Source organism: Vanellus vanellus, assembly GCF_965231255.1.
Source record: "Vanellus vanellus genome assembly, chromosome: 15".
Lineage (NCBI taxonomy): Eukaryota > Metazoa > Chordata > Aves > Charadriiformes > Charadriidae > Vanellus > Vanellus vanellus.
In genome coordinates this window covers 4451071-4477992 of record NC_138920.1, presented here as the reverse complement: position 1 = coordinate 4477992, position 26922 = coordinate 4451071, and the positions used below count along the sequence as shown (strand labels likewise).

The 26922-nt window shown below is 49.1% G+C and overlaps 1 protein-coding gene across 2 annotated transcripts in view; it reads left to right on the top strand.

Annotated features, from left to right (window-relative positions):
- The first annotated feature begins 745 nt into the window (after positions 1–745).
- The window catches only part of ACSS2 (acyl-CoA synthetase short chain family member 2), a 33539-nt gene continuing 7362 nt past the window's right edge, over positions 746–26922 (top strand). The window contains exons 1-10 of one of the 2 annotated variants that reach the window (XM_082490939.1): positions 746–872; positions 1182–1377; positions 19099–19190; positions 19697–19800; positions 20091–20163; positions 20969–21044; positions 22482–22596; positions 24189–24227; positions 26080–26217; positions 26472–26642. In XM_082490939.1, coding sequence (XP_082347065.1) covers positions 749–872; positions 1182–1377; positions 19099–19190; positions 19697–19800; positions 20091–20163; positions 20969–21044; positions 22482–22596; positions 24189–24227; positions 26080–26217; positions 26472–26642 — 1128 coding nt within the window. In that variant the 5' untranslated portion in view covers positions 746–748. The remainder of the gene's footprint in view (positions 873–1181; positions 1378–19098; positions 19191–19696; positions 19801–20090; positions 20164–20968; positions 21045–22481; positions 22597–24188; positions 24228–26079; positions 26218–26471; positions 26643–26922) is intronic. The other variant, XM_082490940.1, reaches the window with a different exon arrangement.

Sequence of the window (26922 nt, the reverse complement as noted above, 5' to 3'; positions counted from 1 at the left end):
TTGTTTTCTGCAGGGGGGCAGGCACCCAGCATGGCCATGGCCTCTGGGCCTGTTTCGGGGCTGGTGAAGGAGGATCTCATCCATGGCGCCCTGGGCTGCTCCTGGCAAAGTGGCGGTGACAGGCCCTGAGGGGTCATAGCTCATGGGGGACACCACTGGTGGGGGAAATGTGGCTGATGGGGCAGCACTGTTAATGGGGGAACACTGCTAGCATGGGGGAACATGGCTGACAGGGGGAGACACCAGTGAGACAGGACTGACAGGGAGGTCATGGCTGACAGTGGGAGGCCCCACCAATGGGGGTGACGGGTGTGACATGGCTGACAGGGAGACACCACTGGTGGGGGGCACACGGCCGACAGGGGGAACATGACTCACAGGGGTACACCAGTGACAAGGGGGACGTGGTTGACAGGGGGACACCACTGACAGAAGAGACACGGCTGACAGGGTGACATGGCTGACAGGACCGCGCCGCTGACAGGGACACAGCGCCCGCCGCCGGGTGCTGGCGAGCCCCGGCCTGCCCGGGCCTGCTCCGGCCCCGGGGGCGGCCTGCCGGGCTCAGCGGGCCCTGCCGCGGCGGGCGGGCGGACTCTGGCGCTCCGGGCCGGCTCTGCCCCCACCCACCCTCGCCCCGCCGCCGTGAGGGCGGGCCACCGCCTCCGCCGTCCCCGCCCCCGGCTCCGCGCCGCTTTGAAGCGGGCTCGGCGGCTGCTCGCCCGCCCAGAGCCGCCGGCGCCCCGCCATGGTGCTGCCCGAGGAGCAGGCCCGGCTGTACCGGCCGCGGCCCGAGCTGCTGCCGGCGGCTCACGTCCCCTCGCTGTCCCATTACGAGCGGCTCTACCAGCGCTCCGTGGAGGAGCCGCACGGTGAGCACCGCCGGCGGGAGCCCCCCTCCGTGCCCGCTCCCTCCACCGGGGAAAGGGCCGCGGCGGGGCGGGGGAGGCCGGCTATCCGCAGGGCGCCGCCGGTTCCTCCCGGGGGCTGCCGGCAGGGTCGGGAGGGAGCGGGGCCGGAGGGGGCGGCTGGGCTGAGGGGGCAGTGGGGCTGCGGCGAGATCCTCCTCGTCACGTGTGGGGTGTGGGAGTGTGGGGGGCTGCTCCTCTGGTTCCTTACGGTGTTGTCTTCCTTCTCCCTGCCCGTGTGTGGTTCACGAGCTCGGCCTGTTGCCTTTGCAGAATTTTGGGGTGACATTGCTAAAGAGTTTTACTGGAAGAGTCAGCACACGGGGCCCTTTCTGAAGTACAACTTCGATGTGACAAAGGGGAAGATCTTCATTGAGTGGATGAAAGGGGCGACCACCAACGTCTGCTACAATCTCCTGGACAGAAATGTCAATGAGAAGAAGCTCGGGGACAAAATTGCTTTTTACTGGTAAATTTCTGTTTTTATTATGGGGTAGAAGGTGTGTAAATACTATGCTGAAGTGTACAAACTGTGTCAATTTCTGCTGAGGTGAATTAAAACACGGTAAAACCTGAGAGGCTTTAATGTACACATAGGTTCAGCAGGTGTTTGCTTTCGGTGTGTTTCAGAGGAGCTGTGCGACGGAGCCTCTCTGCCCATCCTGGGCTGCGCTGAGGTGGCCTAGTGAAGCGGTGGGGAACTCCCGAGTTCCAGCTCTGCCTGTGCACTTGTACCTGCTAAAAAAAAAAGCTAAGAGCAGTCAGATGGTATTCAGGCAGGTGCCCCAATTCCCTAATGAGGTGGGTACACATGTGTAGAGACATGGGATGAGGAACAGCTAACATCCAACAGCAAAAAGCTAATAAATCCCAGATTTCCTGCTTTCGTGTTTTGTGGGTCTGGCGAGTTGCCACTCCTGTGGCAGAAAGGCTCTCCTAAAACCTGATTATTGATATTGATTCCTTGCACTTAAATGTGTATAATACTGATGCTTTCAAAAAGGCTGGCTACTCTGGGTTACCTTTGGGAAGAAAAGTTAACTTCCAGCCCTATCTGAAATATGTTTGTATGGTTTTGTTTTTTCTTTTTTAACCAGAGTAGTTACTAGTGTTAAAAGCCATTTGAAACTTGAAGTTTTCATATTGATGCAAAATGGGTTTCACTGGTGATGTCCGAGATCCAGAACTAATGCTCCCTTGCTGAAGTAGCTCAGCTGGCACTGCAGCTGTGTCCTCAAGCTGAGAACAGTGCTTTGCCCACCCATGTAGTTTTGCTGTTTCCCTTGAACTGGCATGTGTTTATGTTGCACTGGTATAACTGTGTGTGGCAGTACAGAAGGCACAAGTAAATGTATCACTTGTTAGAGATGCAGTACTTGTTGGGTTATGGTGAGTCCCTCCAGCAGAGCAGCTGGAGTCTTACTGTCACTGCAATAAAAATACAAGATTCTCTAATGATAAACAACTGTGCTGCTCCAAGTCATTTTGTGCAGCTGAAGGGTCACTGCCATCACCTGGTGTAAAGGTGACTATGGGCTACCCTGCTACAGAAAGGAACATGTTTATACCAGTGTAGTTCTGGCTGCGACTGTAAACATGGGCTCATAGTAGATTTTCTATCCATTGAGCTACTGCTTCAGTAAAAGAATTACATACCACCTAGCAAATAATCATATTGATAAGACACAGGTGAAATAGGGGGAAGTATTTACTTCCCTACTAGTTAAATACATTCTCTATCTCACTCGGATGTAAAATGACTGCAATTTCTGAATGAAAACGCCTTTGTAAACTCATGCAGGTAAGGGTGTGCCAGCAAACAAAGCTATTTGGCAGCCCAGTGCTGGCAGCTGTGCTGGGGTTTATGGAGGAAGTAGGTGCATCGCTCCACTGGCACATAAATCTTTGGGTGACAGCTAGGCAGCAGCCTACAGCTCTAATTTGATATTGGTGAAGATTTTTCTTGTTTGTTAATCTGGCAGCCTTTGGGGGGGGGGGGTATTTGTGATGCTGAGCAAAACTTGGAGTGGATACTAAAATGATGGGTGTCTTGTCAGTTGTGGTGTTCTCAGTGCTGAAAAATAAGGTCTCTCTTCCTCCTTAGCATACAGTTTTCCTTTACTATTTCGGGATAGACGCTTCTAGCAGGGTTCTGTCACAAGTGACCTGGTGCTGGGTGTCTGGAGCTGTCATCTGGAATGTCGGTGGCAGGGGTGGACAAGGCACACTGAATGTGACTTGTGCAGTACTGACCCATAAACTTGTGGCACTGAGGTCTTGAGGAAGTGGGGCTAGGGTTTGCGACTCTAAATTACTCTTCTAGGAGTGTGTGCATGCCTCTCTGGACACATGCTTTTCTTCAATAACAAAATGTAATTGCTGTTGTCTTATCCTTTCACATTTTGTGTTTACCACTGTATTGAATGAGCACGCTTTCTTAGAACACTTGAAACTTGTCACACTGTACAAAAGGTCAAAAAAGAAATGAGAGCCTCCAAAAGCCAAAGAGGACTCTTGGGAAAAACTGGGATTTTTGTTTTTTTTTTTTTTTTTTTTTTTTAAATACCTTGGCCATGTGCTTGCTTCTAAGAAAGTCTCTAGCCTGCTAGATGGGAGAAAGTGCTGAGCTAATACCAAGGTATTGGTGACTGCCCAGCTTGATGAGAGCTTTGAAAAGATACAAGACCATGGTCTTTGCTCTGAGAGAGGAGAAATTAGGGGAAAAGTGAATAATGTTTTGAGGCATTGCAGAATGCCTCAAATGAGATGTGTCCTGACAAAACTCAGAACTGCCATGTGCTGCTGACTGTGGCTGTCTCAAGTTTTGCGTGGACTGGAAGGAGCGAGAGGTTCATCTGAATCTGTTATGGCCAAGCTGCTCTGAAGGTTCCTGCACCACCAGCAGTCTGGGAGTGCCCATACTGGCTCCGCTTAGAGGGCTGAATCCCAAGCCACACGGAATTGCTCTTTCAGCACAAAGGGCAGTACATGGGATTGCTTCATGCTGCAAAATTTGTACATAGGTGACATTTTACTGTCGTGGTATTGTCCTCTTGGTGCTGTTAGAACTATGCAGTTCCAAAAGACCGTCCTGAGTTGGTAGGAAACACTCGGATTTTCCCTGTTGCCTGTTCTACTATAATATCTCGTGCTGCTTGCGAACGTTACAAGTATTTCTGTTTCTGCTGCTTTTGATTCCTCTTTCTCTGTTTGGTATTGCTGATGTGGCCTAAAAAGGAACAGAAGCTCCAGGAAATGTTTCTGATAAAGGGCTGCTCTCAAAAGTGAAATCTCTTTCCTAATTGTGTGGAAAGGCTGAAATGAGTAACACTGTGGTTGCTGTGCAGGTAGCTACCTATGGTGGCTTTTGCAGGCGCGGTGCACTGGGACACTGAGGGTGCTGGCAGGGGACTTGAAGCAGTGCTGAGGACTTCATCTGTGGTGGGTAGCATTAATTAGAGCAGGAGCACAGTATGCCTTCACTGTGCTGTAGGCATATCTGTGTCGAATGGACAAACCACTAGTTCTGTGCTGAAGTGCCTGTTAATAATCTCTCATAAACATCATCCTGGGCAGCTTGTGGAGGTAAAAGTATAACCAGGTGGGAATTCAAAAAGAACACCGCCTATTACAAAAGTCTCTAATTAGCCCCCCCAGGGTGTGAAGATACCTGGATGAAGCCTGTTCTCTAGGTAACCTGTGCATAGGTGAAGCACCAAGTTCTGACCTTCATTTCTCAAACCAGTCACCCCAGCTGCAGTACTGGCAGTGCCTGGTGGGACCAGGGGGTAGGGGCAGGAGGTGGAGCTTTGCACACTATTTTTAGCCTCCCTGGAGCCGAGGTGTGTGGGCTTAGCAGGGTGCTTCGGGCTTCTGCCATCTTTGGGAGAGTCTATCAATTTTCTCCTTTCTTATGCTTGCATATGAAATAACACATCTAGAAAGGAGAAAAAAAAGATAGTAAAGGCTGCCAGAGCTTGCTGGAGCTTTGTTTAAACAAAAGAATAACTACCTATGGTTCCCATTCTGGGCCTAGGACAAACATGACATGCAAAGAGAAGAAGGAGAAGAAGAAGGTGGAGGTTTATTGGGGTGTTTTGTGTGTTGTTTTTTTTTTTTTTTAAGGTAATAAAGGATTTAAGGGTTTGTAGCTGTGACCTTTTTTCCAATAAACCTTTCTGTAAGGAAAAAAACCCAACTATAGAGCATTTTTAAAAAACAAAATGGAACAAAAAAAATCAAATAAACCCAAAACAAAAAAAAAGGTCCAGAGCACTTCTGGAGGCTTTTATGAGGAAACTGGAAATAGTTTTTGGACAGCAGCCTTCCAGAGAGGATACAGATTGCTAAACACCGGTTCAGTCTAAAACTGCTGCTGGGGCCACCTGGGACAAGACCACACCTCCTGGTTCCTGGGCCCCCTGTAGTGCTGGTACCCCTCGATCTGGTTCCTTGCCGTGGAGTGCTTCATCCTGGGATGTGCCATCCCATAGTCAAAAATGAAACCAGATGAAACTGTGTTTCAGTTGCATTTCTTCTGTAAAGGTCTGGACCTCTTCCGTTTGCAGAAATAATCTTGGCTTAAACTGCTGAGAACTAAGTGCTTGGTCTCCATAATCCAGATCAGCACTGTATTTCATTTTTCTTTTTAGATACCTTTGCAGGTATCAGTCTTCCATTGCTGTTACATGCACAGATGCTGTGACTGAGGATGCTGGGCTGTTAACATCCAGAATTTCAGAAGTGCTTAATTTTAGCCAGCTTCTACACAATGCACTCAGCTCTACTACTCCTGCTGGCTTCAGGTCTCTTGAGTGTCCTGTGCCAAAGTGACTTTTCATTTCTTTGGTAACTTCCTGGATGACTTGTCATACTTCCAGCGAAGCAGCCTCTTTCAACACAGTTCTGGTACTGAAAGCACATCCCTAAATCACACAGTTTACTTAAAGAACAAAAATTCACTACTGGGAGGGTTGCTTTTACTGATACATATTTGCAGGCTTGTTTTCCTACAGGCTGCTGGGAGGGGTCAAAGCTATGGTGCAGGTGCTACCAAACAGCCATACCCAAAGCTGCTGTTCCTGCATTATTGCTGTGGAGGGATTGCTTCCATAGAGGAATGTGAGGAAGCTGTGAGAAACGTTACAGAAAAGTTACCATGCGTTTGGTTTATGCTCACAGCACTACCCAGGCTCAGCACAGCTCCTTTCCCTGATAGGGATTCTCCATGGGAAAAGGGGTGGCCCCACTCAGCCCTGAAAATCAGAGAGGCTTTCTGGGGTGCATCCTCAGCAATCCATGTCATCTCCCCATTGCATGTGCTGGGAGTGGAGTGATAGATTGGTGTTCTTGGCAGATATTAATTATTTTGGAAGCACTGCTGGACAGTACAATGCTTTGCTTCTGGAAAACAGGCAGATTAGGTACACTTCAAGTAGGTAATAAAATACATTGAATACACTTGTATTTCATTAAGTTATGGATCTTGTGCCCTCCTTCAAGGGCAATGATAGTTGTAGCTTTCCATCACAGAAAGTGTAGCTGTCTTCTGGTGGGTTTTGTGAAATCTTCCAGCCTGGGAGAGGGTTTACAAAACTGGCTGCGTCTGCCTGAATGCTTTAGAGCAGTGTTTCTTGTACCTCCAAATGAGAACATTGCTGCTTTGTGGGGCCCTCTCTGACTCTGAACTGTGTGGGTAGTGCAAGAGTGGGAATGGTGGGAGCATCAGTAGAAACCTGGTATTAAAACAAGGAGTAAAGAGAGTAGCTGTCATAGCTCAGACACATCCAGGTCATGTGCTTTCCTGTTTTCTTTAGTGGAATTCTGCCTCTCCTGGTTCTGGAACTTTCACCAGCCAGTATGGTTAGTGCTGTAGCAGTAGTGCAAACAGCCACTGTGTTTGGATGCTTGTGTATAAGTGCAAACTGGGACAGGAAGGACTCATAGCTTGTCCTCAGGTGTAGCTCCCTGGCTTTTCTCTATTGGTGTCTCCATCTTCAGCTGTGGGCTGTTTAGAGCGAGGCCATGCTGGACTCAAAATTAACTGATTTCATGTAATCACCCTGATTGTCCTACTGTGGATTTGGCTGCAGATGAGATATGAAGACAGGGCTGCCCCAGGACAGTGTGGTAATGCCTGCTTAAGGGTTTGGAGATTCTTGGTTTGGCCTGAGGGGATGGAAAACATGGCCATCGTGGCCTGTCATATCTTGAGGTTCTTCTGTCCTGAGTGTTTCTGTTAATGGCCTGCACTTGTGTGCTGCATCCTGCATCCTCTTTATTCTTAGTGAAATCCCTGAGATAGTTACCAGGTGAGCAGTTGTGCCAAAGGGATGATCTAAATATGTGAGAGCAGTGAAATACCTTCCTCAGGCAGGTACTGTCCTGTGGGCTTCCATTGTGTGGGGTGTGCTCTCCCAGATGCTGTGAGTCAGGATTTCGAGCACCACGTTACTCAGACAGCTGGCAGGCACAGAGTAGCTTGAAATTATTATTTTTCCCTTCCGAGAGCTGACTCGGAAGCAGAGCTTGAGTCATCTCTGCCAGGTACGCATGCCAGTTTGCAGGGAGCTGCTGGGAAGGGTAGTTTGATGTTTCAGAGATCTCAAGCCCTGTTCTTGCTCTGCAGAGCTTTTTCTGTCTTAGGATGCAGGGCAGGAGCAGGGAGCCAGCTCCAGGGAGCTCTCAGCCTTGTGCTGCTCTGCTCTGCAGTGCAATGAAGGAAGGGGACAGGTATTAAAGGTTGGTGACTGCTTAATTACACAGTGCCTGTAGTCTCCTGTGTTTTTGCCCATTCAGAAGCACCCCTGGACTTGTGCCTGGTCTTACTGAGCTCAGACAACCTGTAAACCTGCTCCCATAGGCAGAATGGGGCTTTTCTCCCCTTTTAACAGTTCCTAAGTCAAGTCTGTAAAGAAAGCAGGCGCTTGGGCAGCATTTGTGTGGTTGCTCTGCAGCTGAGCTGTGAGAAGGGGGGTTGTATAAGGGAACTCTCCTGCTTGGGAACGCACACTGGCAGCAGCCTTGAATCGGGGAAGCAGCTTTCATTTGGGTTGTGTCGGAGTTGTTTGCTCCCAGCCTTTTGCTCTGAAACCCTTGGTAGCTGCTACTGGCAGGGATACAGCATCCATCTATATAAATACAAGGGAATATCCAGGAAGTATTTGACCAGATAAACAAGTTGGATGTCAATAAGTGCCCAGGATTAGATGGCATGCGCCCCAGAGGACTGCAGGAACTTGAATGTGAAATTGTAGAGCTGCTGGCCAGGGTATGCTGTGTGTTATTGCAAAGGGCTGCCGTTCCAAGGACTGGGAGGTTGCCAGCCCCGCTCTGTCTAGAGAGGGCAATGGAGGGGGTCCTGGGAACTGGTAAATCCAACTTGCATCCCTAGTGGTACAGTAGAGTCGGGTCACTGTGTGCATTGGACCAGTGCAGTCGACTGGGAAAGATGATGGAGCTGCTGTGAAGTTAAGTCCTGCTGGCAGACCTGCCAGAGTGGAAGGCGGGTGGCACTGAGTGCATAGGTACGGCTGTTTTCAGACCACCTTAATGAGGTTTCCCACAAAAGGTTGTTCAAGAAAGTAATTTAACCATGAATGGAAGAAAGGCCTTTCTGTGGAGCTGGTTTAGCATTACGCTTTGCTTCCTTGCTTTTAATAGTCACTTTGCAGGACCAGCAGCAGGTCCCCCAAGGATCAGCGTTGAAACTGAACTGCTGATGGTCGCCAGGCTCATGTGCCCTCCATAAACAGCATCTCCTGCTGCTGCTCTTGGAGACAAAACACCAGACCCTGGTTCTGACCCAGCACGGTATTTTGTTTTAGTGTGAGAGGCCCTTGGCTGAGCTGCTGCAAACACCCCAGTGCTGAAGTGCAATACTAAATGAGTGTAAATGAGACCTGTGGCAGCTTTTTTTTCTTATTCTTTTCCTCATGCTGCTTATTGCTCTGACAGAGGGTCTGGCCCTGTTGGTTCAACACAAGGAATTTAACAATTTTTCATGAATTGGTTCTTAAAACCTTATCTTAAAATGTTGGCTTACACTCTGTCTAAAGCCACCTTTCTGCAAGGTTCTGGGTGTGTGGTTGCACAATAACTACCTTGGGGAGTAGCGAGGGGTGTGCATGCATAGACAATAGTTCCCGGATTTTCTCACATCTGTGAAACTTGTAACACTGGCAGATACCTGAATATTCGCAGGAGAATTGAAACTTGGGGTGGATAAATGCAGTTCAAGGACAGAGTGGGTGGTGAACTCCTGTACGGATTCAGGACATGGAAGATCAGAGCCTTCAGTTTGCTCATCAGACTGGAAAAGCTGATTATTTTATTTTAGCTGTGTGAATGGCTTGTGTGTTCTCGCCTGGCACCCTGGTGTGAACGGAGCAGAACTGGACAAGGACTCAGGCTTGATGTGGATGAGACTAGTTCCGAGTAGTGGTGTTTAGAGGGGACAAAGTGATCAGGCTTTGCCAAAAGAGGTGCAAGTGGGTGCTTGTTCCAAGCACGGCATTTTTCCTGTAGGTAGTTGCATTTGTTGTGCCTGGTGGGTTTTCTGTGCCCAGAGCTGTTGGGCTGTAGTATTGATTGCCAGTGGTTTGACAAGACCTCTTGACTCCCACCAGCGCAATGAGCTTGAGCTTGCCTTTTCCTCCAGTACCCAGCCCTGTGTCAGAGCTGTTGTGCATGGCTGGAGTGGGATTTCAGGTCTCTGTTTGCATTTCTGCACATCATTTGTTGTAAACAGTGAAATGTGGTATGATATGAAATTGTGAGCCCTGGCAATTCTCAATAAATTCAAAGCCCATCATTTTCACAGATGTCACCTCCCTTCTTTAGGGGAATCCCTCAAGGAAATCGATTGCCTTCCTGGTTACTTTTTCACACCTGGGTGCCTGATAGTGAAGCATGTTTTGCATTCCTGTTGCTGCTGACCATCTTCTAAGAGATGTTCCTTGTATAGTGACAGTCCAGGAGGTAACACCTGGCCATCACCTATAGAGGTTTCTGAGGCATGAAGTTGAAATGTCCACCAAAAATCTGATTAAAAGTTTAATTTCCTGTCATGGCCTTAATGGATATTGTTTGAGTCTCCATTGAAATCAGCTTTCCTGGATTTCAGTGTTTCTAGAAGGACTTGAAAATTTGGCAGTATGCTCCATTCAGAGATGCAGTATTTCCCAAAATGGAGCGTTTCCCAGCTGCAGGTGGCTTGTTGACTATTTTACTTACAGAAGCTTTGTCCAGAGTATGTTTCGTGGCCCAACTGCAGATTGTTTAAACAAGGAATCAGCTGTGGTGTGCTGGAAATAAGCTCTCCTCCTGTTGGACTGGTAAAAATAGTCCATGGTCCTCTGAAAATATTACTTCTGGTAAACATCTAAAATGTTTCCTCTCATGTCAAACTCTCTCATTCTTCTACAGCGTTGTGTGGATTTGGCTCACAGGGTTAGAAGTGCTGGCTGAGGTCAGCCAAACTTGGTGACCTACTGTGTAAGTCTTGCATATGGGCTCTGTTGCAACACCACATAATAGTTTTTCTTTAAATAAAACCTTAATTATTGTTTTTTCCTAAAAATCTTAAACTTTCCTCTAAATAAAATAGGTTAAAAGCTGTCATTTTTCCTCATTGGCCGTTCTCCTGTGTTGTAAAATACTTAAGAAAGTAAGAACATAATTAGAGTTAATGCGTATCCTCTTGTCTTGATGGTTACTAAATATCAAGTGAGTAGGAAAAATGTGAAGCGCAGAGGAGCAGAATTCCCCTTGCTGCTGAGCAGATACATGTCAGTGCAGAATACCTGCTGACACCATCAGCGGGCGTTTTACACGTGGTCTGTATTACTTGTAAACTGCCTTATTTTGTCAAATGGGGCAAAATAATAGATTTCCCTTGAAGAGGGGTTTGCTGACTGCTGTTGACCCTATCTTCTCTAAAACTGTTACCCTTGAGTGTTCTGGCTCTCGGGTGTGAATGCAGGCTGTACGACCCCATCGCATTGACTTTATTTGCTTGCTTATGTTGGCTGATGAACCAGCAGCGGTTTAAGCCAGGAGGTGTCGGTTCCTTTAGAGATGTCTGAGCATCCCACAGTCTGGAGAGAGGGGCTTCAAGCAGTTTTTTTAGGGTGTAGCCTGGCAGGTGAGTGGGAAAATTGGAGGGAATTCTGGAGGCTCAATAGATAAACTAGTGATTTTGGAGCAGTGTCCACCTCCAGCTGGGCTCTGTGCTGTAGGCATCGCTCAGGGTGTGGTGAAGTGAGCAGTGATTGGACTGCACAAGATAAATATTATTTTTTTAGATGCCTCTGGTACTTGTTTGGATTCTGAAAGGCTGCAAATAGAAAGAGTAGCTGAGAATGTATTTAATGAGAAGGAAGGACAGAAAGATTGATGCGTTTTTTCCTATAGGACTCTAGCAACCAGGCAGGGTGTTGGGTGTTTTCTTTGTAGGCTGCATTTCCACATGGCTATTTTTAAAGGCAATTAGAAGACTGATTCCCTGATCAGAGAGCAGATGGTGGCCCAGTGTCCCTTTAGAAATACGCTCCGTTTTAGCTGTTTTGTAAAATACCAGCATGGTAATGCCTGCGTTTAAGTCAGTTGGGCTGGAGCAGATGGGCACTGGGGGCTGGACACAGCGCATTGTGCTCTGCAGAGCACAGAGCTCCTGCTTTGGCACAGCACAGCGCTGTTTGCCAGCCTGGTTTGGGTTTCTTTACAGCAATAGGAACCCATTCATCCTAGGTACATGATCAACTCTTAGTTGAGGTGGTTTGGCTCAGAGATGGATTTGACAGTGGAGCTTTGTTAGGCCCTACATACATGTATGGGGGGCACTGGAGGAAAAAATCATAGGGTGGTTTTAATGCAGGTCTCAGAGTTAACTGTATGGTTTTGGAAAGTGATGCTATTAAATTGATAAGATTTTTATTTTCCCTGGGATTTCTGTTGCCAGGTTTATTCAACAGTGTTCTCTCAGTGCTGCCAAATATTTCTGTACATACTGGGAAAACCTTTTCACCAGCCTCTCCCAGGCTATGCTCCATCATTACACAACTTCTTCTTTCTTGATCCTTGTCGTGATGCAACAGGATTCGAGCATGACTGCAAGGACCGTAAAGGCTCAGCTTTCTGGTAAACCTTTTACTCAGAAAACCTCTTGGCCTTCAAAGACCTCCTTTGGGTATTTGCTGCTATGCATTACGGTGGTGGGAGATAGGTGACACTAGGCATGGGCAGGGCTGGGCAGTCTGTCCCGTTACTATGAAATGTTCTCATGAAGGTTTTTTGCAAACCTATTTCAGCCCTACGCCGCCTTCCCTCTCCCCTACCCCGGCTCCTACCTGGAGTCAGTGATGCAGACCCTGCTGGAAACCCTTCTGCTTTGGGCAGTCTGTCTAGGAGCATTTCCATATTGAAGAATCCATGCAAATGCAAGTGTTTGGGATTTTTTCCTGATGAAACTGTGTCTTTTTCTGATTATCTTGCACAGCTGGTCTCTCCAAACTTCACATTTCACCATAATCTGTTTTCTCAAGGACAGATTTTAAAGGGTGCTCTCTACTTGAGTGCCGTTCTGGTGTCAGATGGGATAAGCAAGGCTGGGGGTGGAGGTGAAAAATAGTATTTTTTTTCAGTTTTGGCAGCTGTTGTTTCCAAACTACCTCCAGGCAGACCCTTCTTCAGGCTGCAGGTTTCCTGGGTCTCCTGAGAATGGCCAAGGCCAAATGGCAGCAGGAGGTTTGTGAGCAGCTGATAGCCGTGGTAGCTGAGCATGAGCCCGTGCGTGCTAGCGCACGCGTCAGAAAGGCCCAGGGCTCTCGCTGCCCATGCGGCATGCACGTGAGCCCATTCCCCAGATGGCAGGAGCTCTGCCCGGCCAAGCTCTGCCTGGCATTTCGGCTGCTCTAATTCTGGATGCAGGGTGGATTGGGAAGCTGTGAGCCCGTCTGGCTGCCCCCAGTGACCTTGCATGTGAGGAGGTGCCACCATGCAGGAGCCTGTGGTCTTCCTTCGCCTCGTACCGTGGCCTGGGGACAGGCTGCTGGAGAACTTGCCTCCCATGCACAGAACTTGCATCCCACGCCTCTCATGCACCAGCTTGGTCCCATGCTTAGGAGGGATTTTGGGCTCAGAGCATGTTTCAGTTTAGATAGCACCAGAGATGGTTTAGGGCAGACATTCACAAAGTCCTCATCTCTGCTCTACTGGAGGCTTTCTGTGGTTCCCCTCTGTGCAAATTCTTCCTGTGATGTTGCATTATCTGGGAAAGGGTCCTTTCCCTCTTCTGACACCTTTTTCTCCAGCTGGGAATCTGTGTTTTCTTACAGGTGCTTTCCAGGAGCTAAAATGCAGAGCCTTTTTTCTGCATTAAGCAAAACTGCTCTGTGGCCTACCATTGCCTTTCTGCCAGTTGGGGAATGAAACCTGGTGGCTTTGAGATGGTGTGCTTCGCTCTGAAAATGTACCTTCCAGGTGTCCCACACCCCAGCTGTGCTTGGTAACTCTGGGTTAATGCTTTTATTTGAGGGTGGTGTGGTCACAGGAGCTTAGAGGAGAAACTTAAATGATCTTCAGCCCCTTTGGTCCTCAGTGGGAGCAATTACAGGGGTCAGATAGGCTCTGACTTTGTGCCCTGGTTTGCTTTGGTGTGTGATTTTCCTGTTTCTGACTGACTGCAGATCTGCAGATGGTCTGGCAGATCTTGAAAACTTGTAACACTTCACTTGTTTGGCTTCATTTCATCATTTTCTCCTGTTTTCCATCTTATCTTTGTGGTGTTATGCCTCTTGTGAACCACAACTATCATTGGCAGTTACCTTGAAAACCATAATTCCCACTGATGCAACACGTTCTTCCTGCTGCTCCATGCAAATGCTGAGGCAGCGTTGCACAGGGAAGCTGTATCCAACCGTTACTCAAACAGGTTATGCAAATAATTTTTATTTAGAAATGGTGAAAGAGAGAACCCAAACAGCATTGCTGATTCGTTTTTGGGTCAGCTTTGCTTGGTCTGGGTGCTCTGGGAGGTGTGCATCCCATTGGCCACAGAGTTGTAGCAGGTTAAGAAGTTACCACCCCTCCCTACTGCTTGTTATCCTACAGCTGAGATGGGGTCAGCTTGCTTGGATGGGCAATGTAACGCTCACTTGGTTATGTGATGAGTGGTTGAAGCAGACCAGTGCTTTGAAAAGTCCTGCAGTCAGCCCTGATGCTTGGCAGAGCACAGCAACTTCTTAACCTGCTTTGGTGCAGGATCAGGAGTGCATCTGGCCACAGCTTCCCTCTCCCACACTGCTGCTCCGCATCCTTGACTGCTCCACAGGGAACTCCACGCTTGAGTTAATGTGACTCTAAAGAAATGCTTGTATGCTCCTACAAATCACTGTCCCTACTGCACAATATACGTACAACACTAAATCTTTTGCTAACCTACATGGTCACTCTTATAGGGAAGCTTGACCTTGATTTAGCTACATGGGTACCAGGTGGAAGAGGTGTGCAGCTCTGCATCTCCAAGGTCAAACTCCCAGCTGAGCAGGCAGTCAGTCTGTGAGCCTCCTGTAAGTGCGGTTGTGCCACGGAGGTGATAAGTGTTGAGGTTTCCCATCTGAAGTTTTCTTCTTCCCCTGCCCAGCATGGCTGCTTGACAAGACACTGGTAGGACCACCAGAGGCATGTGCTGTGGGGCTTGTATGCATCACGGTGCCTGTTCAGAAGCTCAGAGCCTGTTGCTTTAACTGCTGGCAGAAGGGAGCAATATGGTAAGTGCTCTGCAGAGCCTGTGCTTCCTCTAATATGTTGACAGGGACCTATTTTGTGCAGAGCTTGGCACTACTGTCCTGCACACCACTGTGGTGATGGTCTCTGCCTTTAGGCTATCTGGTCCTATCTAGGCAGCTAGAAAGCCATCATCTTTGTGTGAAACCTGACTTTTTCAGCAAAACACTGATTTCCAGGAAAGACTGCCTCAGAAGGTTCCCAGTTGTGCATCTGTGTGTTTAGTTTCAGTAACTTGCATTTACTTAGTCAATGGGTGGTTCAGCTGAGACCATATGGCCAAAAAATGCCTTTCTCTAGCTAAGTGTGCACGCAACATGCAGTATGTAAAACATAGGCTTCTCAAGTGCTAAAAAACTCAAATACGTTCCTGCTGTGACCCAGATGATACTGTAAAATTTTGGATTACTAGTTGCTAAATGCAGGATTCCAGTTTGAGGGAAATGAGAGAAATGTCAGGCTCAAACTGCGTTTTTCCATGTATTTCATCTAACAATGTATCTGGGAAGTTTGGGGAGCTGAAAATTGTTTTTTTTCTTTCAGAAGATGGCTTGCTGTTAGATCAAAGATCTCGCACTAGCAATCGCAGCAATGCTGCTGCCAACTATTTTCATCACCCCTTCTTAAAACAAGAGATATATTTGGGGGATGTTGGATTCTGTAGGACTTGGGCTGCATGCTGTAGGTATGGAGGGGAGCACTGCGGTAATGTTTTCAGAAGCAAAATTTTAAAATTTTATTTCTTTTTCAATTTAATTTGGACAAGCGAGGCCATGTGAGAGGCTCGAGACTCACAGCTCCTGCTTCTATGCGCTGGATGCCGAAGGGAAGATGCTACTCACAGAACTTTGCTGCCAGGAATTTACAGGCTCTCTTTTGATGCACAGAGTGCTTGGTAGCGTGCAAGTGGGCATTCCTTTAAATGCCCTGTCTAAAATACATAATTCTCTTGGCTTTTGTGCCAGAGAAGAGGACAGAGCAATCTCTGAGTGCTGCCGTAGCCTGCTGAGTGTAGCTGTGGGCATTCCAAACTATTTTCAGACACAGGGAGCAATTTGCCTGTTCTTGAGAGAGTGCTCAGAGGCCTTTGCTGAAGATGCGGTGAAAGGAGGGGTCTTGTCCTGTAGAAATGTGACTCATTTCCCATTAAGCACAAGATCATCTTAAAATATGAAGCCTGAGGTTTCCCTCGCTGATGCTGGTGGAGCTCTTTGGCAGTCAAGCAAATGAGTGGAAAGGACTTTGAAAGCCCTCTGAAAATCCTTACAAAAGTTTTAACTTCTCTTTAACTTTGCTCCAGGTTTCTCCTGCGGAGCCTGGTGCGTGCTGGCTTTGAGGACAAGCCTGGGTGCATTCCCTGCCCTGAATTTCCCTCCTGAAGCCTGGCGAGGAGGAGGACCCTGGTGTATTTGAGATGCACTTTTTGTGTGTGAGGAGAGCAGGGATGTCCAAGTGGTGCCTCATGCTTGAGTGGCTCAGGGCAGGTCCCTGTCCCTCGCAGGTATCAGGGTAGCTCTGGCCAGAGAGGGTGTGCAGGGCTGCTCACCCCAGAAGCTGCAGTTCAGTGTGACCTGGCTGCCATCTCCCCTCGGCAGCTGGCCAAGTGTAGGGTGCTCAGCACAGCCTTTTACATAGGCTCTGTCTCCATCCCACTGTCAGCTCATCTTGCAGCAGCAGCGACTGCCCCAGCGCGAAGCAAATCAGCACCTGCAGAGGCCTGTTTGCAGAGCAGGGCATCGCCAGGCTCTGTTGCAATCTGTTGAGGAGGTGTGTTAGAAACGCAGCTGGTGAAGGCACAAGGTAGGGAGCTGAGCCTTCCCGGAGCGCTGGATTGCAGGGCTTGTGTTGGAGGACTCCCAAGTTTTGCATGCAAAGCAGAGCCTTACTCTCCCTTCTCAGGTAGGTATTACACCACTGAGTTGATGGCAAAGTGGTTTCTGACATGTCCTTGGTGAAGTTTGCCACCAGCCAAAACAGTACTTCACCTACAGCGCCCAGCTGAGCCTCCAAAGAGCACACACGGCCGCAGGCTGCCTACCTGCCTTACATGGGAAGCCTTCCAGATGGGATGGCCTGTGCTAGTCTTTCCTCCTAACGTGTTTCTCTCTTAGTAAAGTTTGTAATTAGATCCTGCGCTGCAGCAGAGCACAGGCACAGGTCCCTCCTCCCTGCCCTATTCTGCAGGTTGACACTGGGCTGGGGGCTTGGTTGCACCAGGCCTGCCTGCAGCACACAGCAGACCCCGGTGCAGAGATCTTCAGGTGAGGGGTTAGTGGGCTGGGATGCTTTAGCTTGAATTTGGAAGCATTATAATTGTCTTTAAGAGATATTTCGTAGCAAGGCTCATTGCTGGGGGGCAGAGCTGTATGTCGGGACCCAAGCAGGTTTGCACAGTGCTAGCCTTGATGCTGCCACACCTGCAATGTAGATGCACCAAGGAAAACTTCTGCATGGTGAGGGAAGGCACTCGGCATGCAGCCAGATGTGACAGAAGCAGATGCTCTTTCATTGAGCCAGATCAGTTACGGCTGCTCAGTCCAGCACTGAAATCAGCTCTTGCATCTTTATCCCTCAAGTAGTAACATCAAAACGAAACCTTGTGATTTCCTGGTTTCTCTTTAGGAGCTGAGACCCCATCTAATGGTTTCACATGTCATTTAGCTCGAAGTGATGCTCTTGGTTATGACAGGGAGAGGAGAGGAAGCTGCTCAGATGCCAGGGCTGAGCCACTTGCTCCAGGCACTGGTTCTCATTCCCATGCTTTCCTTTCTCTTGGCATTCTTGTTTCTCTCCTCTCTGTACTTACAAGGGGCCAAACTTGCATAAAGGATCGAGCAGGCAATCCCCTTTCAGGAGCCACTGGTGGGAAGATACACTGCCCTGTACATGTTAATGCAGGTATTGATGGACCTGATTACTTCTGACTTCCACAACGCTCTGCAGCATAACTACATATCAAGAGGGATTAAATCAAGTTTGAAAGCGGCAGATCCATGAGTAGCTTTTGAATGGGATGATCCAAGTGTGACCACCAGTTCTAACACCCCTGACCTACACGGGGCAGGAGGCAGAGAGATTGTATCAGTGGGGCTGTCCCAACGCTTGCGCTCTTTCCACCAGGACTGCGTCTGCCGTCGGAGCATGTGGCTGCTGTTGTGCTGACATAGAGTGGCCCTTCCTGGGGAATGACATGAGAAAGGACGGTGTTTCTTTATGCATTTCTGCATCACAGCAGCCCTCCTTCTGTTTGTGTTGCTGGGGGAAGGGGGAGCAGTTTTAGCTAGAATTCAATACATATTTTTTGCGTGCACTGGACTGTTTGAGATGTTAAAGAAGTGAGGTTTCTGTTCCCAAGTTAGGCAGAACCTGGCTGCAGTCCTAAGGGAGGGCACGGTATGGAGGTGCTTCCTGGCTTCTCCCCAGAACTGGTGGTGTTTTTTTGTTTGGCTGCACATACTCAGTGAGACACTTTCCCAGGGGGACTATCAGCTGAGAGTGATACTCCTGTTCCTTCATGGATCACTAATGTTTCTGTGCTGGCTGCCTTGGGGAGAGACCTGGAAAAGTGTTTCCCTCCTTTCTGGGTGTGGGAGACTGCTGCTCTGCCGAGTGTGAAGTAATTTCAGATTCTTTGTTAATCTTCTGATCTGTTGGGAGTGCCACCTCATTTGCATGGCTGAAGTGTTGTGTCACATGAAGATTAGCTGGTTTTTACTTTCGTAGGAAACCATTTCCCTGGGGATGTGACATTCCTGTTCCATCTCTGGTGTAGCTCTTTGCCCTTCTTCCCATTGGTGTGTCTAATGGCAAGGTTCCACTGCACTGCAGGAGCCTAGAGCTGGTTCATAGAGGACCACAGAGAGAATAATGCAGAGCAGGCATGGCACTGAACAAATATACACGAGTATATTTATATATGACCTTGGAAAATAAGACAACCCTTGGCATCCCATGCCAGTCCATCAGATGGTTGGTATTTAAGGGCTGGGTGTTGCTGCATGACGACATTGGCCAGTATTTCACACATACATGTCTGCAGGCATAAGTGCATGTGAGTGACGGTGCCGTGCCATAAATCCTGGCTTGCTGTCAAGCCTCTGTGCGCTTAGCTTTGGTTCTGTTGGACCCTTGCCTCTCTCCACTCTGAAAGTACCATGTATTTCCACTGCATGCATTTGATTGCTTTCAGATGTAGTGATCTACAGAGGAATGGGGACTTTGGACTAAATTTTCCTACTATTGGAGAACTTTAGCCCAGGATTGGATTTCTGGGGTTTGGTTACTCTGTGCTTGGAAGGGCAGGCGGGGACACTTGTTGTCCAGAGTGGTAAGTACCTCTGAATTTGCAGCATCACTGTTACCTTGTAATGCTTGTGCTGTAACAAATATTACTTTGCTTTTCCAGGGAAGGGAATGAACCTGGAGATTCTGCGAAAATTACATACAGCGAGTTGCTGCACAAAGTCTGTCAGTTTGCCAATGTCCTCCGCAGCCAAGGTACGCGGCTGAAGCAATAGTAGCATTGGATACTGGGAAGGGTTTGGGAGATTTCGTTCATTTTTTTGTGTGGTTGCAGTCTGTTGGGTAACTGTGCAAAATGCTTCACTTCTTCCACAGTTGTAAAGCACGGTGGATGCAGATTTGCTCTGCAGCAAACTTTTGGAGATTCATCTCTGGCTCTGTCTGTGAAAGCTAATCAATGCTTGTCACATCAGCTGTACAAGGAAGAAATCTGTGCTTAAAACTTCCTGCTCTGGGGTTTTCCAGTAGCAGCAGTTGGTTAAATTTCTGCTTCCTTCTATGGCTGTGTCTGATGAGAACATGGAGTGTTCACTGCTGTCATGTTACAAGAGCCATAGGGCTTGAAAAAAACCCAAGGCTGGTTCAGCTCTAACTCCAGCTGAAGTTTTATTGTGCGCATATAAATGTTGATTTTAAAAGCATTGATTTCTTTTCTATATCCTGTTCTTTTGACATGTGACATGTTCATTTTCCCTCCCCAGGCGTGAAAAAAGGAGACCGAATTTCCATCTACATGCCGATGATCCTGGAGCTGGTTGTAGCCATGCTCGCTTGCGCCAGGATTGGAGCTCTGCACTCCATTGTGGTAGGAACCAGCTTTTTGCATTGCTTTTGGTTCTGAGCTGTTGGGAGAGAGCAGCTCTTGGTTTTGGGAGAGCGAGGAGGAGGAGCTGGAAAGATGGGAGCTGACCGTGAGATGGATGGAAACTAAATTTAGGTGCTGTTTCTTAGTCCTCTTCTGTATTAACTGTAGAATGTGCTCCTTTAGCTCTCTCCATCAGTGCCTGGTGGTATCGTTTACCATGAGTAAACTACACAGTTGCGGGTTTTTTTTTTTTTGTGTCCTTACTGACTTGGTTGTGTGATCTCTGTCAGTTTGCAGGTTTCTCGGCAGACTCTCTCTGTGAGCGGATTCTCAACTGCGGTTGTTCTCTCCTCATCACAGCAGGTAAAACACTCTTCTGCGCCCCTGAGCTGCTACTGTTGCCTGTCTGGAAAGTCTTTATTTTAAAAGCCAAATGCGCTATGAACTGGAAGAGGAAAGGGCAGTGCTTCAGCTGAGCCGCCACAAGGCGGATGCGCCACTTTGTAGCTGTGCTTGAGTACTGTTTTCCACTTTGAATGTACAGTGAAGCATCTAAGCAGCCCGCCCACTTTGTCCTGTAAAGCATGATGTCACCAGCTGCTAATAACATGTTTCCAAAAGCTTTGCATCCATGTTCCTCTTCACAGTCAGCCAGATGTTTGCAAGATGTATCATTTATGAGGCAGTCCTAATATGAGAATTCCCTCCCTTCCCAATTTCAAGGAAATTTCTGTTGCAACTGTTGCAAGCAAGGGATCAAGGGAGGGGTAGTGTTTGCGTGTAAGCCCACTGCATTTCCCCAACCGTTTTTTCCAATAATGAAAAAATACTTGTTTTATTAATAGGTCCACAGTATGGAAAGGACCCACTAAACTTTGCAATCTGTGTTCTGGCCGTGTTGGATTATTCCCCACAGAATATTCCCAAGAGACTTGTCGGGTCAAATTGGAACCTCTCCCAGGGAAGGAATTTCACCATTTCTCTTGGCATCTGTTTCTCTAGGCTAAAAGGGCATATTAGGAAACCTTTCCCATCAGCTGCTTGCCTGCTTTCCCTCACTGCAGTGCATGAGCTCTGCTCTGGCCTCCTGAAACTGCTTGTTGCTTCCAGCTGTCCCAGGCTGCCTTGGCTGTGAAGCCCCTCTAATGTTTTCCTTACCATTTTGCAGATGCCTTTTATCGAGGGGACAAGCTGATCAACTTGAAGCAAATTGCAGATGAAGCCCTGCAGAAATGTAAAGACAAGTAAGTTTGGATTCCCTTGTAAGAAGGGCGTTGCTGCTGGAATCTGCTCCTGCCCAGATAGAAACAGAAGGTTTCATAGGTGGGCAGACTCTGCAGCAGGTCAGACACAAGCTGCGCTACATTCATGAGCTTTTCAGAAGTCATACATGCTTCGACTCGCTCATCTTAAAAATATTTTCTTTTAACTTTCTTCTTGTCTGTTCTGACCCAAAGGCCCACATATTGGGTGGGAAGATCTGCTGCAGACAGACTGATCCACCATTGTTATCGCCCATGGCAGATCTTCCAGTTCTGCAGAAACAGCTCTTGGACTGGGTGGGAATAATGCACTGCCATACCAGTTGTGAACAGTTGGACACAGAGCTGTGGGGCACATCAACACGAGGCTTAAGTCTTGCTCCAGAACCACTAATTCAACAGTAATGAAATAAGCCAGAAATTATTTAAATTTGGGAAATGGCTACGAAAAAAGAACAGGCACCAGTTGACATGCACCAACATGTACACAGGATCAGGGCTTGACTCTGCACAAGCATATGGTGAAGCTGCTTTACTTTTTAAAGCATCTTCACTAAGATACCGTAAACCATAAAGAGATAGACAGATCTATCATCGGATTTTACAGAAAGGGAAATAATCATGATGAAATGACTTTGCCAAGTTTATAGACACAATGTCTGCGTAGCTTGTATGAAACTGAATGTGATCTTGTAAGTTAGATCAAACATGAAAGTTTAGGGCAGATAGCATGCATGTTAGAAACTCAAACTCTTTAAAAGCATTTAGAACTCCAAAACTTGAAAACATAAGTTTATACCTCTGTAAAAGTAGGTACCTGGGAGGACAGAAGTGATTCTGAAGTTGGGAATTAACTGATGGAGACAGTGTGGTGGTACCCTGAGAGGGCTGGAGGGGGATAAGATAATTTTGTTTGCATTATAGATAGGCTGTGTTGGCTCTCATGGGGGGACAAACGCCCATTCTTTTCCTTGTTGTATAATCTGACTTTGAAAGCCTTTCCTCTTGCTGAATCAGACAGTCAGTTATGCCTAGGGATGGGAGCAGCCACCTAACATCTCCTGGGTGCTGTGGGAGGTCTTGTTTATGGCAGGCAAATTTGGGATTTGTAAGGAATGTCCCCAGCAGTGGCCTGTGAGAGATGCTCGTGGGATCCCTGCTTCCTCCGTAGGAATCGCACCTGATAAATCCCCAATAAGCTGTGCACAGACCTTTCCTGTTCTCTGAGCTCTGTTCCTGTGGCTTGGTGTCCCTTGGCAATTCATGGTGCGCTTGGAGTTTGTGTGGTGGCATGTGCTCCAGCTCAACAAAAGCGGCTCAGGGCCCCTGCTCTGCCTCCAGTGCTGCCTGTAGAGCCCAGGAAGGGCAGTCTCAGTCCCTGCCTGAACAGCCACATCTGACAGCTCCTGCCTTTTACAGGGGCTCCCCTTTGAAAAAGTGCATCGTGGTGAAGCACCTGGGGAGGGAAGAGGTAGCAGTGGACGGGACGTGCAGCAAGTCTCCCCCTCTCAAAAGGCTGTGCCAGGACGTACAGGTATGCTTCTGGGGGGACAAGAGGAGGAATTCTATTGCTATGGGCCTGAGCCCAGCAAACCAATCAGTGCAAAACCACTGCAGTGCTTCCCTGGGTGCTCCTGTTCTCTGACTTCAGTTCAGGTTTTGTCCCCTCCTTGCTGTTGTTGCATTGCGAGTGGTCTGAAAAAGGCTTCCTCTGCCTTATCAAGATCCTCTCCCCGTTGCTTCCTTTAATGCCATTGCTAGCGAGCCTGCAGGACCCCTGAGAGCACAGTGGGGTCCAAAAGCCACTAGGACAAGGACAAGATGCCTGTTTTCCTCAGCCCAGTGGAGAACTTTTCCTCCCTAACACTGTATCTATGTCCCCTTTTGTGCCAGGAGCAATGCCTTCCTGCACTGTAGCTGTGACAGTGGATGCAGGAGAGGTAAACCAGGATATTTGTACTTGTGGCATGGGTTCAACGCAGTCCCCCAACACAACAACAATCGTAGGCTGAGAATAGTGCAGTCTTCATGTAGCTGGCACAGTAACTATGTCAGCTGTTGAGGCTGGGGCTTTCCCTTGCAACTGAAACCAGATGAAAGGATGTGGGCCAGAGGCACGTGGTGAAACGGGGGTGGAAGGAGGAGAAGGTGTAGTGGAGCCATGGCTGCCTGCTGAGCTCCTGACGCTGGTGTGCAATCTGCTGTGCCCAGTGGCTACCTGCTGCCTTCATCCGCTTAAAAGGCAGGTTGCTTTCAACTACTGAACAGCTCCATGTCTTGCAATGGTGTCTTCTGTCCCTATGCATTTGGTGACTGATTGCATGGGGTTATCCCCAGGCTGGTGCTTGCTCAGAAATGGGTTGTATTTGAGGAGTGCATCTGACCGAGCTCTGCTTTCAAAAGGGGGTGATCTGTGCTCACCCCTGGAACAAGAAGTCCATCAGATCCTATATCTTTGAGTTAATTTTCCTTGTTCAGCTGTGTTAATTTTATTGAGATCTTGTTCGGTGTTTGGCAGCCTGGCCATGTTGCGTTAGCTTCCTCTGCCTTATCTCTTGTAAGCGCAGGGAAGTTGCAAAGGGGTGGGAAGAATGAAGCAGACCAGCCTTTCTGTGTGAGGTTTTCCTGGTCGGGAGGCTACAGAGAAGCCTGTCTCTGAGCTGGTTGCTGGTGGTGAGGTGAGGCTCTTGTGCAGAAGAGGAGGAGGAGGAGGCTGGAGATGCTCTCTTACCCTTTGGCTCTTGCTGCTTTACTTGTTCAGATGCTTTATTAAAGATGGTTTTCACTTGTGAGTGCGTCTTTACCATGTCGTTGGCTTGTGTAACGCTGTTAGACAGTCTGTGGGCTGTGTGCCGGCTCTGTATTTCTGTACCCAGCTGGCCACGTGTAGGGGGTGGCCTTTGTGACCTGCTGTGGAGACAGCAGGTACACAGGGAAGGTGATGGAAATGGGCAGGCATTTGCTTGGAGGGTATCTCCTGGCCTGGCCCCAGATCCGAGTGCTCTCCAGCCTGCTGGGATGGTTTCCCAGCATCTGGCCCTGTGGGCTTCCAGCTCCTTGCCTGCAAAGCCCGGTGTGGATCCTCTGCTTCTTGACTTTCACACCCTATTTGTGGATTTTTAACAGGAAAAAAAGACTGAGAGCTCACAGAGACTCCATCCCAAGGTATTTACACACAGCACTGCCTTCCTCCTCATGGCACCTCCCCTCTGCTTCCCTCTGCAACGCTCCACCTTCCTAACTGCTCTGACTCTGCACGGCCACACGTGCCTTCCTAACCGGGTTACCAGCAGTTGCATGTTAGCTATAGATACCACTTGCCGCTTGGCCAGAGCTACCCACGATTTCGAGGTGAATGCGGTGCCACCAACTTTGCTGCTGGAAACAAATCCACATCTGTAAAAACCCCTGAGTGCGCGTCAGCGTGCTGATGGGGTAAATGCGGAACCACTGGGATGCGCTGCCAGCGTTCAGATGATGGTTCATCTCTCTTCCTTTTAAAAGCAGCTCTTGTGACGCGCTTCCCTTTGCGGTGAGGCTGGCAGGGATCGCCTGCAGCTTCCTGGCTGCAGTGGTGTGCCATGGGCTGCAAAACTGGAGCTCCAGACCCAATGCGTGGACTCTGCCTGCCCCATCCAAGCTGCGGCCTCAGGACCCCATGAACAGGCAGGCCTGGCTTCAGGAGCCGTGTGCCATGGGTCTCACCTCCTCCATGGGGCAGTGGAAGCTGGGTGCTAAAATGGAGGGATCCTTGAAGGAGGGAGGCAAGAAAGCGACTGTTGGATGGGCTGGTGTGAGCCTACCTTGGGCTTTGTTGATGTGGTGCCTTGCTGGGAGCTTGCCGGTGGGACAGACTTGTGGAAACTGCTTCCTCAGGTAAAGCCAGGAACCCTGGGGATCTGTGAGAGCTTTCAACGTGGGCTCAGTTATGCTGGGCTGCCAAGCCGCTAGTGTCCCCTGCACCACATTTGCAGGAGCTGTGTGCTGGGCCGTGAGGTCCCAGTGCCTCCAAATGGCACGTGAACATCTTTAAGGCCACAGAGAGTCACTGTGTGGCCCTGTGACTGCTCTCTGCGCCTCCAGCTGAGGGAGCTGTGGGACTCTGCACAGGCTGTGCCTGCCCAATGGGCCCTAGCTCTGCAAGGAGGAGATGTGCCCCAGCTGGGAGCTGCCAGGTTCTGGGTCAGTGCGCCTGGTCTCGCAGAGATGTGGAAATGGGAGGTCTGCGCTTAGGCTGGAGAGCGTTGCCCTCTCAGCTGCCCTCAGTCTCCTTTGAGGGAAGGCGAAAAGGTCAGGTGGTGTTAGGTCTTGCACTGACCTGTGCCATCCCAGAGAGGTAGCCAGCCAGCACAACGCTGGGGGTGACCTCTGCCCATCAGCCACAAGCTTTGGCGGCTCTGTTACAGCTCTGGCATCCTCAAGCAGCTCCTTCGGGTGGCCAGTGCTGGGTCGTTCCGTATTGGAGCAGTCACTTCTTATCAGGGTAATTACCTTAAAATCTAGATAACAGATTTTTTTCGGGTTTGCAGGGCCAAGCAGTGTGAGCCCAGCATGTTCCTGTTTGTCTTAGGCTGCATTGCCGTAGGAGTCCCCGCAAGGTGTCTGGGACTGGTGGGTGCGTGGCCGTGCTGAGTGAGGCTTGCTGCTTTGCTGTGTGACTGTGGCTCAGGGCAGCCCGGAGGGCAGGAGGAGACTGCTGTGACAGCGCAGAGCAGCTGCTGCTGTAGCCCCTCTCCTGGCTGCTGCTGCTGAGAGGGGTTTATCAGTGTTACCAGTGGTTTGGACAGTCTGCTTCAGGTCTTGCAGCCAGACCATGTTTAAAGGTTTTCCTTGTGGCTGTGGGCTGAGGAAAGGAGCTTCTGGAGTGAGAGCTCCAGCTTCCGGTGCATGGTTTGCAGCAAACAGCTCTGGGGTGGAAGCTGTGATGTGAACATCTGCCTCGATGGTCCATGAGGGGGTGAGGTCCCCCCCCTCTTGCTTTTGGGCAGGCCTGTTTCTAATCTGCTACTTTTCTCAGACTCCCTGGAACCCAGCCATGGACGTGTGGTGGCACGAGCTGATGAGCAGTGCCAGCACGGAGTGTGAACCGGAGTGGTGTGACTCGGAGGACGAACTCTTCATCCTCTACACAAGCGGCTCAACTGGGAAACCCAAGGTATGCTTCCCAGCTCACCGCCCACGGGGCTGGGCTGAATCACAGTAACACCTCAGCTATGGGAACCAGTGAGGGTCACGTTGGGAGGCCCCAGGAAGAAGAGGAGCCTTGGAGGTCTTGGGAAAGGGGCTGTGCTGCTCATTCCAGCTCAGCTGCTGTTTGAGTTCAGTGGACTGGTGATGCTCAGCTCGGCCTGGGAGGGTGAGGGCTCTGGTGGGAACTTGCCCTGACAGTTGCATGCCTTCCTCTCATAGGGTGTGCTGCATACGGTGGGTGGATACATGCTTTTTGCTGCCACCTCATTTAAATACGTGTTTGATTACCAACCTGAGGATGTCTACTGGTGCACAGCTGACATTGGATGGATAACAGGCCATTCCTACCTCACTTACGGACCCTTGGCAAATGGAGCAACTAGTGTGTTAGTAAGTGCTGGACAGCAGCTGGGTGCTTTTACTCCAAGAATGTAGATTGTGGTGCTGAGCTGCATCCCTGCATTGCTCTGTGATGAGCGTGCTTCTCCCTTGCGTGGAGTGCCCTGGGCTCTGTCAGGAAGGGTGGCAGTCCCCAGGGAGGGCATAGGTGACTGCGTGGTGGCAGATGGGGGGACCAGTTGGTGTGTGGCTTTTGGGTGGTTAATTTTTCAAATGGTGCCCTGTTTGTTTCCCTTAGAAGTACAAGCCTTCTGTACCAGGGGAGCCAGGG